Here is a 13,736-nt window from a genome sequence, read left to right on the forward strand (position 1 = left end):
TACCATTGTGATTATTCCTCATAGGAGGCAGGATGCAGTACAGCATATGAATGTTCAGTAAGTGCATGTTACCACTGCTGAAGTGCTGTGCAGGCTCTCAAGAGGAACTAGACTCAGTGACCTGAGTACCATTCAGTACTCCAAGATTCCACAAAAAAAACAACAGAGCAGCTTAATATAAGTTACAGTCCACAACACAGTCTTCAATAAGATTATTACAGAAAATAGCTTTGTAACAAATGACACTTTTAACAAAAAAAAAAAAAAAAAGGCCAGCTGGAAAAAAGGAAACCACGTGAATTACAAAGAAAAACTGGGAAAAAAACACTGTAGAGAGTTTAGCTCCATTTGAAATAAATGACATTACCACACTTTACCTGACCAACACATAATTTAAAAATTTAAAAAGAAAGAAAAAAAACGTAATAATGCAATAAATAGACTAATCAAAATTTACTGCAGCTATAAAGGTGTCATCAAAGTTTTTCAAAGTCAGTGGGGGAAAAAAGAAAAGACATATTGTTGTCATTCAGACAGGAATCAGAGGTGTGAGAGTCCACAAATCCCCTTTTGCTCCGCAGTTTGGACAATTTTGTTCCTCTTTTAAATTATTGTGCTTGAAACACAGTCTCACGGTTCTGTTTTTCAGAGGGTTTGTTTCTGGATCTCAGTATGAGGGACCATTTTCTGGAACATCTTCCAGGGGAATGACAGTGTACTCCCCTGAATGTCCATTCTCCTTGGGTTTCTCATTAGGCAGGAAAGTCTCCATCTCTCGCTCCCTCTTCTGGTTCGAGAGGTTATTTGAAGCCACTGTCAGATTTGCCTGGTTTGGTCCATTCCACCTGCAACATAAAAAACATTAATTAAAATTCTGTGCTTTGAGAAGATCTACTCAGATATGTTGTTCGTTTCTCTGACATATGAGTCTTACTTGTGTCTGGTTGCGATGGCAACACAGAGTATTACAAGTGCTGCAACACCAACGATAAAGCCAAGGATGATGATCCAATCTGGTCATATGGGAGAGGTGTGTTATAAAGGTGGAATGAGTGTTATTCATGTATTAATTGTGCAGAAGTGTGGTTTTTGTCTGACTCACCAGGTGTAACGTGTCCTTTGTGTGTCGTTTCAGTGTTTGTCGTCTGCGTCTGTGTCTGTGGTGCTAATTGCACATAAAAATAGAATTGTAAACCCCTCCATATACACCACAACAATTTAACATACAGGTACTTATTGTTAATTACAAAATATTTACCTTTATTAATGTTCTCCCGATGCTGAAAATTTCGATTTTGTTTTGATAGTATTGATGATACAGTGCTAGTTTCTACACTCGAGCCAGATGTCATAGTGGTGCTTTTAGAAACCAGTTCAGACCCTGAACCAGAATCCGGGTTTGTTGTGACGTCACTGGTAGAGACAGTAGGATCAGTAGTTTGCGAGAAGACGTTGTTGTTTGAAGTGTTGATTGACTGGTCTTCACTTGTCACTGATGTTGTGGTGGTATGGCTAAAGAGGGAAGGTGAGGTATATCCTGAACCTCTCCCCTTTAACATGTAATGCTCTGTGAAGTCCGACGTCGGAGCATGCGTTGCTGTTGTGGTATCAAGTGCGATGGGTATTGTTGATTCGACAGCACTCCCCTCAAACATGTAACTGTCTGTGGAGTTAGAAGTCGGTGCATTTGTGGCATTCGTTGTTGTGGTATCGAGTGTGAAGGCGATCGGTGATTCGTCACTGTTCTCTCCTAAACCACTGCCATCATTCACGGCACTCTCTATGAATCCAGAGGTCTGAGCATTTGAAATACTCAGCGTTGTGGTTTCATGAGGTGAGATGGACGTTGTTAAGATGTCACTGATCTTTCCAGCAGCACTTCCTTCGGTCATATCTTCAGAGTTGTAAACCGGTGTCTGTGATGCTTGAACTGTGGCACTTATTTTGGGTGTTTCAGTTGTAAGCGTAGGCGATGGACCAACAATGAACCCCTCCGTCATGGCATCCTCAAGAAAGCCTGCATCAGGGTTGGCAGGGTTCTGGGTCACAGCTAGGACAAAGAAAAAGGAAAAAATCCATGTATCATCTTAAGTGTTTACCTACTGGCTCTGAAATGAGTAGGGAGGAAAGTTACCAAGCTTTGTTAAACACAAAAGGACCACACAGAGCTTATGTTGCTTCAGCCCAAAGTCTTGTGTTAGCTTGTTATGTGACCCGCTTTGATAAGGTGTGGTGAGAGACAGTAATAATTAACCTAGGTGACTATTTGTGTATTAGTGTGTTAACAAAAGAGAGACAGCTCCATCAAAGCATCAGTTTTAATACCAACCCAAATAAACCAGGCCAACATAACTGCTTTCTGTCTTTCAAAAAGTATTAAGCCATTGTTAGGATTTTGTGTCACAAAGGAAGGAAGTCACATATCTTCTGGTAAACCATTATAATCGCTGGTGAATAGAAAACATTTAAATTTTTATTTAATTGCTTCTTTTCTCAAATATTTCTATTTTAAGATACTTTATAAGTTAATTCATTCTTATATTTACCTGACATCTACAACTACTTGGTATTTTTCAAGTAGACCTTACATTAGCAGTATCGTGGAGCATGAATTGAGTTGTTAGCAGTTCTACTACCAAAGGTCCCCCTTAACCTTGTAGCCCATATTTAAAATGCTTTATGTTGTTAAATGCCACTTATACACTGATGGAATAGTGTAAGTAAACCAATGAAACGATGTATAGTTTAGATTTATACAGAAAGAAAGGAAGGATGAATGAAAGAAAGCGGCTCAGCTCAAATCACACATCTCCACCATTTCTGCCCAGTCACATTCAGCTCTGGTGTTCCCTATGAGATTACATGTGTAACAGCTCTTCGCTGATCTTTGGTTTCAAGACAAATTCATTAATGCACCTCCTGGAACAGAACATTTCACAAAGACTTCTGTGTTTAATTGAGCTCTGCCAATGAGACCTGTGCACTAACAATGAAATGTGACTCGTTAAGGAAGTGCCATACTTCAAATATAAAGAGATTTAGGTAGTAGCAGGAGAGTGCTGACTCACGGGGTAAAGAGAAAGGCTCGACAGGAAGTGGTGAACTTTCAGTTGATATAAAGGAATTACTTTGTCTGAGACAGAACACCCTTTGCTCCTAAATCTTGCGATGGAATCTTTTTTATACAGCATCATTCATCATCAATTAATAAATAGCTTTGTTGTGGTTGTTTTTACAGTTTAACTATCAAAGACAAATCCACATTGAAATAAAAAAGCTGAAAATTCTGCTAAAAACAATTTACTACAATACTTATTAAAAAAAATACCACTTACTATTAACAGGTGTTGAATGAACAGCAGCAAGGAGTCCCAGAAGAACTCCCAAAAGAAGATTCCTCATCTTCATAATAGAGAAAGGTGCTAAAATCAAGGATTGGAAGTAACTAAGAGTCAGCTGGAACTATATTGCACAGTGAACTGATACTTTGAGCCAGATAAATCATGCCTTTGCCTTTTTATACAGCAGCAGGTCATAACAGCACAAAAGCTAGCGTCACAGAAACACACAAGAGCTCAGACACACCTTTTGACTCGCCTTCTTCCTTATCCACTTTCTCACGGTTTTTTTCTCCCTCAGGCACAGCACTCATGTCAAAATTACATCAATGTAAAGTTCCTGCTCAGGATTTTCCTTGCCTAGTGAAAGTTCTAACAAATGCGTTGCATGATGGGATTTGGTTATCATTTATTGCAGGGCTGTATCACATGAAGGCAAAACAAGAACATTTTTTAGTGTGTAGTAGTCCATGTGTTTCTGTTATGTTTCTGTGGTGTTTAACAGGGGCCAGAAAAAGTTGAAAGAAAGTGCTGCACAAACATATGCACCAAATGTCAAAACAGTATCAGTATCCTAATCTATAAACCTACTAAGATTATATAAGAAATGGAAAAATACAGTTTGCATGAAATACTTGCAAGGACCTGAGCCTATCACTAAAGGGGTAGGTGCAATTTTTTTTTTTAATTGACCTACATTTAAGTATGACATGTGGATTTTTTTTTAACAAGAAAGATACACACGGGAACTTATTCTGACACATTTGAATCTGTTAAAAGCCTAATAAAGTTAGCCATTGTTGCCTTTGTTTGAAAGGAGTGTATGAGTGTAAGATTACATCTCTCCATGTCTGGTAATGCAGGCTAGAAGCATGCAAGAGAAAAGAAAAACATACAAGGGATCATTACTGATTGCTCGGGTGTTATGTAATGCAATCCAACCAGCAGTTGAATAATAGGGAAACTCGGGTGAAACTCTGGGTACCATGTAAAAAAGCCTTCACAGAAATGGAAAAATCTGTTGATGACAGAAGAGAGGCTTGGAAACTGCTCAAGACTCAGTTAGACAAATGATACATTATGTGCAGTTCTACAGATGCATGAGACAACACATCATTTTTTATCACTGCTTTCTTATCATTCTATCTTCCATAACCATGTCACAGAAGAAGCCTGGCATTTTAACAAAACAAGGCAATACATTGTTGGCCTGGTTTCATAGTTTTAATATCCAATTTTTGACTTCACTAGGAAGATTTTTGTTACAATCTCAGCTGAATATCACCTTCCTGCAGGCAGTGTGTGCTGTATATAATAGCACTTGTGATATGCTGGTATCTGATGGAAATTGATGCATGCGTCACAGCAAGACTATTGCCTCAGGTGTTCTGGTGCATTCGTGAAGTTGTGACATTCGTCATGAATTACTCAGCGTGTGTGGGTGAGCTCTTGTCCAGACTTGTATTCCACACCCAGTAGAGGCTTGTTTCTGTTACTGTTAAGAATGGAATTTCACAATTTATTAGCTATGATGCACAGTAGGAAGAATCACCAGGCTAAAACACAAACCAGACGGTGCAAGTGATTCAATGATAATGAGGTACAATGCATGGAAGCCTTAGTCTTTCACATAGTTTGGTAGAACTATAGTCACGATTAAATTGTTCAGTTGAACTTTTAAGAGTATTTTGAGCTTTCAGATTATAGCTATGGTAAATGGACTGGTTCTTATATAGAGCTTTTCTACTCTATCAGAGCACTCAAAGCACTTTACCTCATTCAGCCACTCACACCAGCACTTTTTTCTATGCTCTTTCTATGTAAGGGTTTTCTGTCACACAAATATGTATCCATCTGAGTGCAACTTGAGGTTAGCATCTTGCCCAAGGATTCTGGAGAAGTTGAAGCAATGGCAAAATGTGGAAAACGAAGCACACCTATGAAAGCCAACTATGGGTTTCATCATCCTTAAGACAATATTAAAGGAGCCCTTAATATTGGGGTGGGGATACATGAATGGACAAACAGTAGCACACTTACAAAACAGCATGGCTTTTTTCAAGTGGCATATTCACTGGGTTTGTGCAGACCAATTAGCAACCATTCTTTGTTCCCTCTGCCTTACTGTTATCATGTTTCATACCATTGTTCCCCTCTTCAAAATCCCAAGGCATTCAAACCCAGTGACCTACACACTGCAACTGTCAAATTCATTTCCATAAGCATTTTTGTTTAATTGAAATGGAATGGAATTAGCACGGTGGCACGGTGGTTAGCACTGTTGCCGCACAGCAAGAAGGTCCTGAGTTCAATTCCACCATCAGGCCGGGGTCTTTCTGTGTGGAGTTTGCATGTTCTCCCCGTGTTTGCGTGGGTTCTCTCCGGGTACTCCGGCTTCCTCCCACCGTCCAAAGACATGCAGCTTGTGGGGATAGGTTAATTGATTAATCCAAATTGTCACTAGGTGTGAATGTGAGTGTGAATGGTTGTCTGTCCCTGTGTGTTAGCCCTGCGACAGACTGGCGACCTGTCCAGGGTGTACCCCGCCTTTTGCCCTATGACAGCTGGGATAGGCTCCAGCGCCCCCCGCGACCCTGAAAAGGATAAGCGGAAGCAAATGGATGGATGAAATGGAATAACTATATTTACTGGATGTTTCTAAAACTTTTATGCATAAATAACTCTGCATGTAATTCCACTGTATAGACATGACCACACGCTTATACATAACTACTGATTGTATTTTAAATTAAAACCATGATTGCATGACTTTTATTTTAAGTCAGAGCTTTCAACGCTGTGTTTGGATTTAACATACCATGGTGGGAAACAAAGAACAATAATGCTCAATATGATCAACTGAAGAAGAGCTCTAAAAAACAAAACAAAGCAAAACAAAAAACCTAATAAATAAAAATGTACTTTGTGAATTTAAGATTTGTAAAATTTAAAAAAACTTTGCTTATGTGTACATGCTCATCAAAATAAAAAATACTGTTTAAAATGACCATGAGAAATAATTCTCCAGGCTTTCTGAAGGCGCTTCAAAGTTTTTCTTTGGACATTACTATTTCAGTCATTTTCTGTCCAGTCCTTTTACCATTTTTTTTGTTTTCAAGCCACTTAAGACTGATCTGTGAAATCCTTCATGCATAAAAAAGTTACCCAACTAAATGGATGAACAACTGTTGTTTCTACACATAACAGAAAGCCTAGCAAAGAACACATTTTAAACTTCACTTTATTAAAAGTAATCTTTCAAAAAATAATACTTTTCCTATTTTTTTCATTCGACTTTGATTTAATAGTTGATTTATGCACCAAAAAGTGTCATGGTCCCTGTGCCTCTCTGGCTTGCCACAAGTTTGTTCTGTTTTTTCTCCTGCTTGCCTGGGTGGAGCTCATTGTGGGCTCTCACCCTTGGCCCACCCGCCAGCAGTGATTACTACACCTGTTGCTGATCAGGCAGCGTCCCTCTGGACTATTTAACGCTGCGGCACAGAGTAGTCGGTGCTGGAACGTTGAACCTCCCGTGTTTGTCTGCACTTGGATCCATCTGTTAGCCGGGACAGAAAGGAGATTTTCAATGGTCTATCATAGTCAGAGTATGAGTCTCTACAACTGTCTCTAAAAAATTTGAGGTAACTAGAGAAGCATATGACAAAAGAAAAAGTGTCAGGTCTAAAAACAATTTCTATACAGTAGATGCAAAAGTCATGTCATTAGGGAAATGAAAACAGAACAATGTTTTCACTGGTTCTTCAGTTGATCCATCTACTGTTCACTGCAGCCTCATCAGAAAGTGGCCTCAGTGGAAGGGTGCTTTCAAAAAGCCATGGTGTGATGAATCCAAATGAGAAATTGTTGGCTCATATCATCTGCAGCATGTATCAGGAAGGTCGGGAATGAGGTACTACAGTGAATGTCTTCTCAGCTCTGTCATGGTTTGAGATCTTGTCAAAATTAATGGAATTCTGTACATAGAAAAATATGGGTTTTTTTAGCATGGCAATGGTCCCAAACACACATCCAATGCAGTAAAAGCATACCTCGATAGAAACACACACAGTGAAACAATATGAGCCATGGATTGGCTTCCCCAGAGCTCGGACCTCAACATTACTGAAGCAGTGTGGGAACATCTACCTAGAAGGGAACAAAAGGTAGCCAACATCAAAAGAAAAGCTTTGAATGTTCTTCAGAAAGCATGGAGAAATGACAAGAAAGCTTGCCTAAGAGAGTTCAGACTGTGCTGAAGAATAAAACTGATCACACCAAATATTGACTTTCAAGCTTCTGCTGCTGATGTCCGCTGGACACACTGCAGATCACCTTTTTCTGTGTTGTTTATATAACACTGGGCAGTGTCTCTGAGCCACCAGAGTGAACAGTTCCATGTGTCTCTCACAGATTGGCTGGTTCAAATTATTGTAGGTTTACAAGTATTGATCTACAGGTGTAGTTTTCACCTTACTGTCCAGTTTTCCGGTATTTCCAAGAATGTTTGCAAGTTTCACTAAAGCATTGCTCATAAAGAAATGATGGATTTCTCAAGACTTTTGCACAGTGCCGTATATTGAAGGCAATGACATTCTCCTCTTCCGTTTCACATTTCTCTTGCAACAAAAAAATCTTTTGCTTGTTCTAACCATTACTTCCTTGTTCAGCTCTGGACTGGAATTCTGTTATATGGGTTAATCTTCGCTGGAAAACAGATCAGACCTGCTAACAATTCTGAGGAAGTACACAGTTATGAGTTGTGACCCTATCTGGATGACATTCCAACCTCAGAGATGCCCCATATTGCCTGGAAGCAACAAGAAGGAAAGCAGTTTAACTGGAGGGCAGATAGAATGGGACTCTGCCAAATAATTTTCTTCCTTATCAACCAGCCAGTAGTTTTATTTAGGTAGGGACGTACAGAAATGTTTCAGAAAAAGGAACATGTATATAACCTGTTCTAAATTACTAAATGGTGTTTTTGTTTCTGTTTAGGCAGGCATTTTTATTTTTATTTTTTTGTGCTGAACATGCAATTGGCCGACTATGTGCTTCACTGAACATGTGATAAAACATTACCTGGCATGAAACAAAAAAATTGCAGGTAGGGTGCCGCTCCTTTAAGTTGTAAAGTAACATGGGAAAAGTCATCACATCATGGAAACTGCACAAACAAACAGCCAGTCCACTTTGTTACTGTCGGTACACCAAAAGGAATATTTGATTAACCCCTTAAGACCTACCATAGAACCAAGTCCGCCAGAGCTTATATTATATTTTTACATGTTGTAGAGCCATTTTTGGGAGCATTTCAAGTTGCTATACATCAATACAACCATTACAGCCTAAATTTTAATAATATGCATGCATTAAGTGCATAGAAATTACATAAATTGCAAAAAAGTGCAATAAACTACAAAAAAATTGAAAATCGTTTTTGTTTTTTTAACATATATTTCTAGTTAGAGAAATTTAAGAGGCGTATCCCTCAAAACTGTAAATACAAAAAAGTTGCACAAAATAGTTTCCCACCACATGAAATTTATTTTGAGTGTCTTCATAGTTTTATTTTTGAAATACACTAATTTCTATACACTGCAGGAAAAACGAAAATAAATATTATAGTGCAAATTTGCAAAAAAGCAGCATATGCATCAAAATAAACTATTTCCAGCAGTGCAATATGAGTCCTAAGCATCCCAGAAACAACACAGAAAGTCAGAAAGTCAAACATAACTTTAAAAAACACTAGTATAGGGTTATGAGGCCATGATGGTAAAAAACTACATTTCCGCGAAAATGACGTCACTTCCGGTTCCGGGCAGGTCATGGCGGACATGCGATAGTTCACGCTGATGGATGTAGGAAGTGTTATGAACAGCTGATCGGCTCGGCAAAGCGAGTTTCTGGAATATTATGTTTTTGTTGCTGCAAGCGCTTTTTATGCAGTTTTAGCAAAGCTATATGTGGAAGGAAACCGTGACCGAGGACAAGCTGATGGCATAAGATGTAAGTACAACTCCTCTGGTTTCATATGCAAAAAAATTTATTGCGCTCGCTCACGTGGTTGCAGTGCTACCGGGATTTAAAAATAGTTACGCAAAACGGAGCGTGCCCACTCTGACCGGTTTTAAAGGGTTAATAAATAAATAAAATCAAGAGACAGGCCCTTTAACAAACATACTATCTTATAGATCTTTAATATGACCTTTGACTTTGACATCTTCAGCCATTCCTCCTTCCCTTTTTTTTTCTTTTCTTGCATGTACTAAAGGTTTTAAATATCCCACAACATTTCAGTGTGATTCAAAAATGTTTCTTGTTGTAGCTTGGTTGCTGGTGTGCTCAGGATCATTATTCTGCTGAAAGCTCCAGTCAAATACTTTAAAAATATGGCCTCGCATTATCTTCAAGCTCTCTTTGATATGAGGCCTAATTTATAGATGAATCATTGACGGACCAGTACCTGAAACCACAGACATTACCCAGCAGAGCTGTATGTTAGAATGCAAATGTCAGACTCAGTTGGTTCAGACATTAAACGGTCTTTCCCCTCGCCAGCTCACAACTTCAAAGTCTGTGTGATGTCTAATTGAACCCATGTAAAAATAGTCCAGGTAATTGTCCATTTAGTGAATTCACAGCGAGCGAGTGGGCGTCATGTGTCCTGCCTCCTGCGGGTTCTATCCAGGCGTGTAAAGCAGACTATCTGTGAGCTGTGAGCTACATGTGAGAAAGGACAGCTGCTGACAAGATCCTCAACTGATTGTCCCAACATTGCCAGGAGTTTGTGTGAAATCAAAGAGACTCCAACTCATAGAATTTCTAACACCATGCTTCACAGTTGGTATGAGGTTTATTGGCAAACTGTGTTTTATTCTAATATTCTTTTTGCACTGCAAAGACTGCGGGGGCCATGCGTGATGAAATTTTCAGATTCTCATAACTTGGTGAGGGAGCCAAGTCTGGACAAATCTGAAGTTGTCTGCTCTTTTGCTGCTTTATTTATCTGCATTTGAAAGATATTTCGATCTTGGTGTAAAAAGCTTGTTTATTATGGTCTCACGTAGGAACCCTGTTTCCAAACCTCTGCTCCACTGGCTCAGGCTTTTTAAAATGCAGCAGAGATTTTTCCTCATGTTTTCTTAATCAGCAGAATTCCCTAAAAACTATTGAGGTGTTTTCATCATATGTATTTTCTTGTAAGAGATTATCATTTTTTCCCTTTAAAGACAGGACAGATTATGTTTTTAAGCAATGCTTTTCAGTAAAGCATACAAACACTATGGCTCTGTGGTGTAGTGGTTAACACATTTGCTTTACGAGTGAACGAGCCTTTGTTTGATTATGGACAGAGACCCAAACCTGGGAATTGGGAAAACAGCATCAGGAACATTTGGTGTAAAGTTTATGCCACTGTGATGACCCTTTTGGAAAAAGAACGAGTGAAAGTACTTCTTATAAAGAGACATGCTAATGATTAAATACATGTTGTGTATGATACTGTCTAAAACTCTGCTATTCGTGGCAAAGTCACACAAGAGTAAAAATAGGTGGCATCATCTTAATGATTGGTTTGCACTTTTTCACATCTGGCAACCACGTGGAAGTAGTGCAAGCAACCAATGGCTCAACCAAAGGTTGAGCATGCAATTCGCTCAGCCTCTGGGCAGCCACGTTTGCTCCCACCTGGCGGGAAGGAACCTGTCTCCAATCACGTTACAACGCTGGCTTACTGCACTCATCCTCAGAGAACTGGTGAGAGTTTGTAAATAATCAGATGGTGTAATCAGTCAACTCGTTTGTGACACATTTTTTTGCATTTTTTCACGCATCGCTGGTTGCATTGTGGTTATACTCCAACTTAAAAGCAACGCAAGCAATCACTTTTTGTGATTGATTGATGATTTTATTAAAAATGACTTAAACTGTTTCCTTTGCTTCTCTGTTTATAATAGCATAACAACACTGCTCCAAAACCCAGAGGTGGATTATTAGAACATCTGTGCTTACTTTAATATAGGAACGGTAGGAGCATTTAATTGCATCATACTTCACAACTAGGCAACCAAATCTTAAATGACCATAAACAAAAAGTTAATTTTGTATATTAGTTTATTTCACCTTATGAAGAAGTACTGCTTTAAAGCAAACAAGCAATGAGTGCTTGTTCATATATGTCACAAAAGTCAAGTTGATCCATTGATTCTTTTTTTCTTTCACAGGCTTTCTGCTTTATTAAAAAATATAAATAAAAAATAAACCCTACTGGATAGTCTGACTTTACTGTTGCTTGGTCATATATAGGATTAGGTTAATGAAAATGAAAAGCTACTTATGCATAGAATACATTTCTATGCATAAGTAGCATAGCACAGTAATCATGTTTTTATCTTGTTTAACATGGAGGAATTATGCCAGCGTATAAACAATTCCCTCAGTCAAAAAAAAAGAAAAAGAAAAAAGATTATACTTGGTTATAATGTAAAATAAATTCCCAGAACAAGTTTTTTTTTATCTTATCATATTTACATGTTATCCTTTTGGTTTAATTAAGTTGGAATTCTGTTTTCCTTGTTGTTCAAATACATTTCTAGCTTGCTTGGCAATATTATATTATACTATAATATTATTGTTAGATATTTCGTTCCCATTAAAATACTGTGGCCACGAAAGTGACTGGAACACTACCAGTGATTTGGATAGGTGAGTGAATACTTTTGGCAATACAGTGTACATCTGTTCCTTATGACATAATACATGATCATATATCATCACTCCTATACTCCATGACAGTGAACTCTGTCACCACTGCTGGATAAAAAGATACTCACAGACATGGCATGTGTAGTTTTGCATTTTCAAGCTTCCCTATTGCCACCTTTTTTCCATGGTGATGGTTCTAAAATCCATCTGAATGAATATGGATCATATTTGGCCCAGGAAAGTCTCAGTGTATAAATTTTGTATATTTTGGGTCAGTTTAGGAAAGATCATCAAATATCTAGCTAATGGCATTTAGAGCATTTATCTATGTATTTATTATTTGGCCATTTTTAGGTAACAGTTGCACAAATCCTACTGCTCCACTTACCTCAGCTAGAGGAAAACCCTCATTGATGTCTGACAGATTAAAAAGTGACCAATGTGGGAACTTTCACAGAGTGCCCACAGGGCTCTTTGAAGTCTCTCTTCCCCATACACAATAGGATTTTGAGTGAGTTCAACAAGATAGAAGGATGAACTGAGGGAGGAGTGCCTGTGTGGAAAGGCTTCAAGCCAACAGATAGCGTGTTCAGACTAGGCGCACAAATTCTTATGAAATAATCTGTAAGTTTCTGACTTCAGGTAAAACACAGGCACTGTTGTGCATTTAAGGGTAGCAGATGCTGTATAGTCTGAACAGGCAAACCATATAGCTGACAACGATGCTATAGGCAGGGGTAGGCAATTCCAAGCCTCGAGTGCTGGTGTCTTGCAGGTTTTAGATGATCATTTGATTCAGGTGTGTTGACCCAGGGTGATATCTAAAACCTGCAGGACACCCGCACTCGAGGCCTGGAGTTCAACACCCCTGCTATTGGTAATGAACAATAACAAAGTTATTACATAAAGCAGTACATGTCTCTTTCACTCCCTCTCCGTTGCGCTAAGAAAAAAACATGCTGTTATGAATACATTTTCTCTGAAAATCACCTGGGTTGATGATACTGTGGGTTTATCGGAGAACAGTATAGATGGCAGGATTGCACATGAGAACCCCCACCTCTCAACAGTCTCCAAACAACAACAGCAACGACCAACAACATAAATCAAGTGTTCCCCACGTTTTGGCAGAAGATTTCTTTCAACATAACATCTAATGTTTGTGGATGCTGTCCTGACTTGCACTACATTTTCACAGCTCTGTAGGGCTGCACACTATTACAGATATACCTTGTTATGTAGTATAGTCTTTATACCAATATGTAATTTAAAAAAATTTGTTTCATTCTTGCACATCTTTGCTTAGTTGTTATCCATATTATCCATATATCCATATTATATATTATACTACATTATACACAGCATAGTATAGTAAAGATTCCGGTACAAATGTGCTGAATGAATTAAACTGCACTTTGATATTCTGGTGTGGACTAATAACTGTTATGTCGGTGCATTGGCATGGTTACTCTACTTTTTATGGGTTTAATTTAATGCCCCATTCCAAATGGGGTTCTCACCCCTTCCTACTACCACAAAAAGCTTACATTGGTAAGCAAAACAACCTATGATAGATATAGGACAATACTTGACAATGCATTGGATGCATACTAAATGTTATAGTCACAACTTTGTATATCAGTGTACAGTGATCCATTGAGAAATTTAACTCATTTATGAAAATTCTCTAGC

The 13,736-nt window shown here is 38.5% G+C and overlaps 1 protein-coding gene across 1 annotated transcript; it reads right to left on the reverse strand.

The window, feature by feature from the left end:
• Positions 1 to 275: 275 nt before the first annotated feature.
• Positions 276 to 3,505, reverse strand: cd44a (CD44 molecule (IN blood group) a). The gene is made up of 5 exons (XM_026160723.1): positions 3,336 to 3,505; positions 1,259 to 2,050; positions 1,103 to 1,165; positions 935 to 1,013; positions 276 to 845 (listed from the first exon to the last, which is right to left on the reverse strand). Exons 1-5 carry the CDS (start codon positions 3,406 to 3,408, stop codon positions 668 to 670), a joined length of 1,185 nt encoding a protein of 394 aa, XP_026016508.1. The 5' UTR covers positions 3,409 to 3,505; the 3' UTR covers positions 276 to 667.
• Between the last annotated feature and the right edge of the window lie 10,231 nt (positions 3,506 to 13,736).

The sequence above is a fragment of the Astatotilapia calliptera genome, chromosome 1 (genome assembly GCF_900246225.1).
Source record: "Astatotilapia calliptera chromosome 1, fAstCal1.2, whole genome shotgun sequence".
Taxonomy (NCBI): Eukaryota; Metazoa; Chordata; class Actinopteri; order Cichliformes; family Cichlidae; genus Astatotilapia; species Astatotilapia calliptera.

Coding starts and splice junctions, on each gene's coding strand:
- cd44a (XM_026160723.1), bottom strand. CDS start 3,408: ATGAAGATGAGGAATCTTCTTTTGGGAGTTCTTCTGGGACTCCTTGCT. Junction 2,051..3,335: donor TCATTCAACACCTGTTAATA/GTAAGTGGTATT, acceptor TCTTTGTCCTAG/CTGTGACCCAGAACCCTGCC. Junction 1,014..1,102: donor CAAAGGACACGTTACACCTG/GTGAGTCAGACA, acceptor CCATATGACCAG/ATTGGATCATCATCCTTGGC.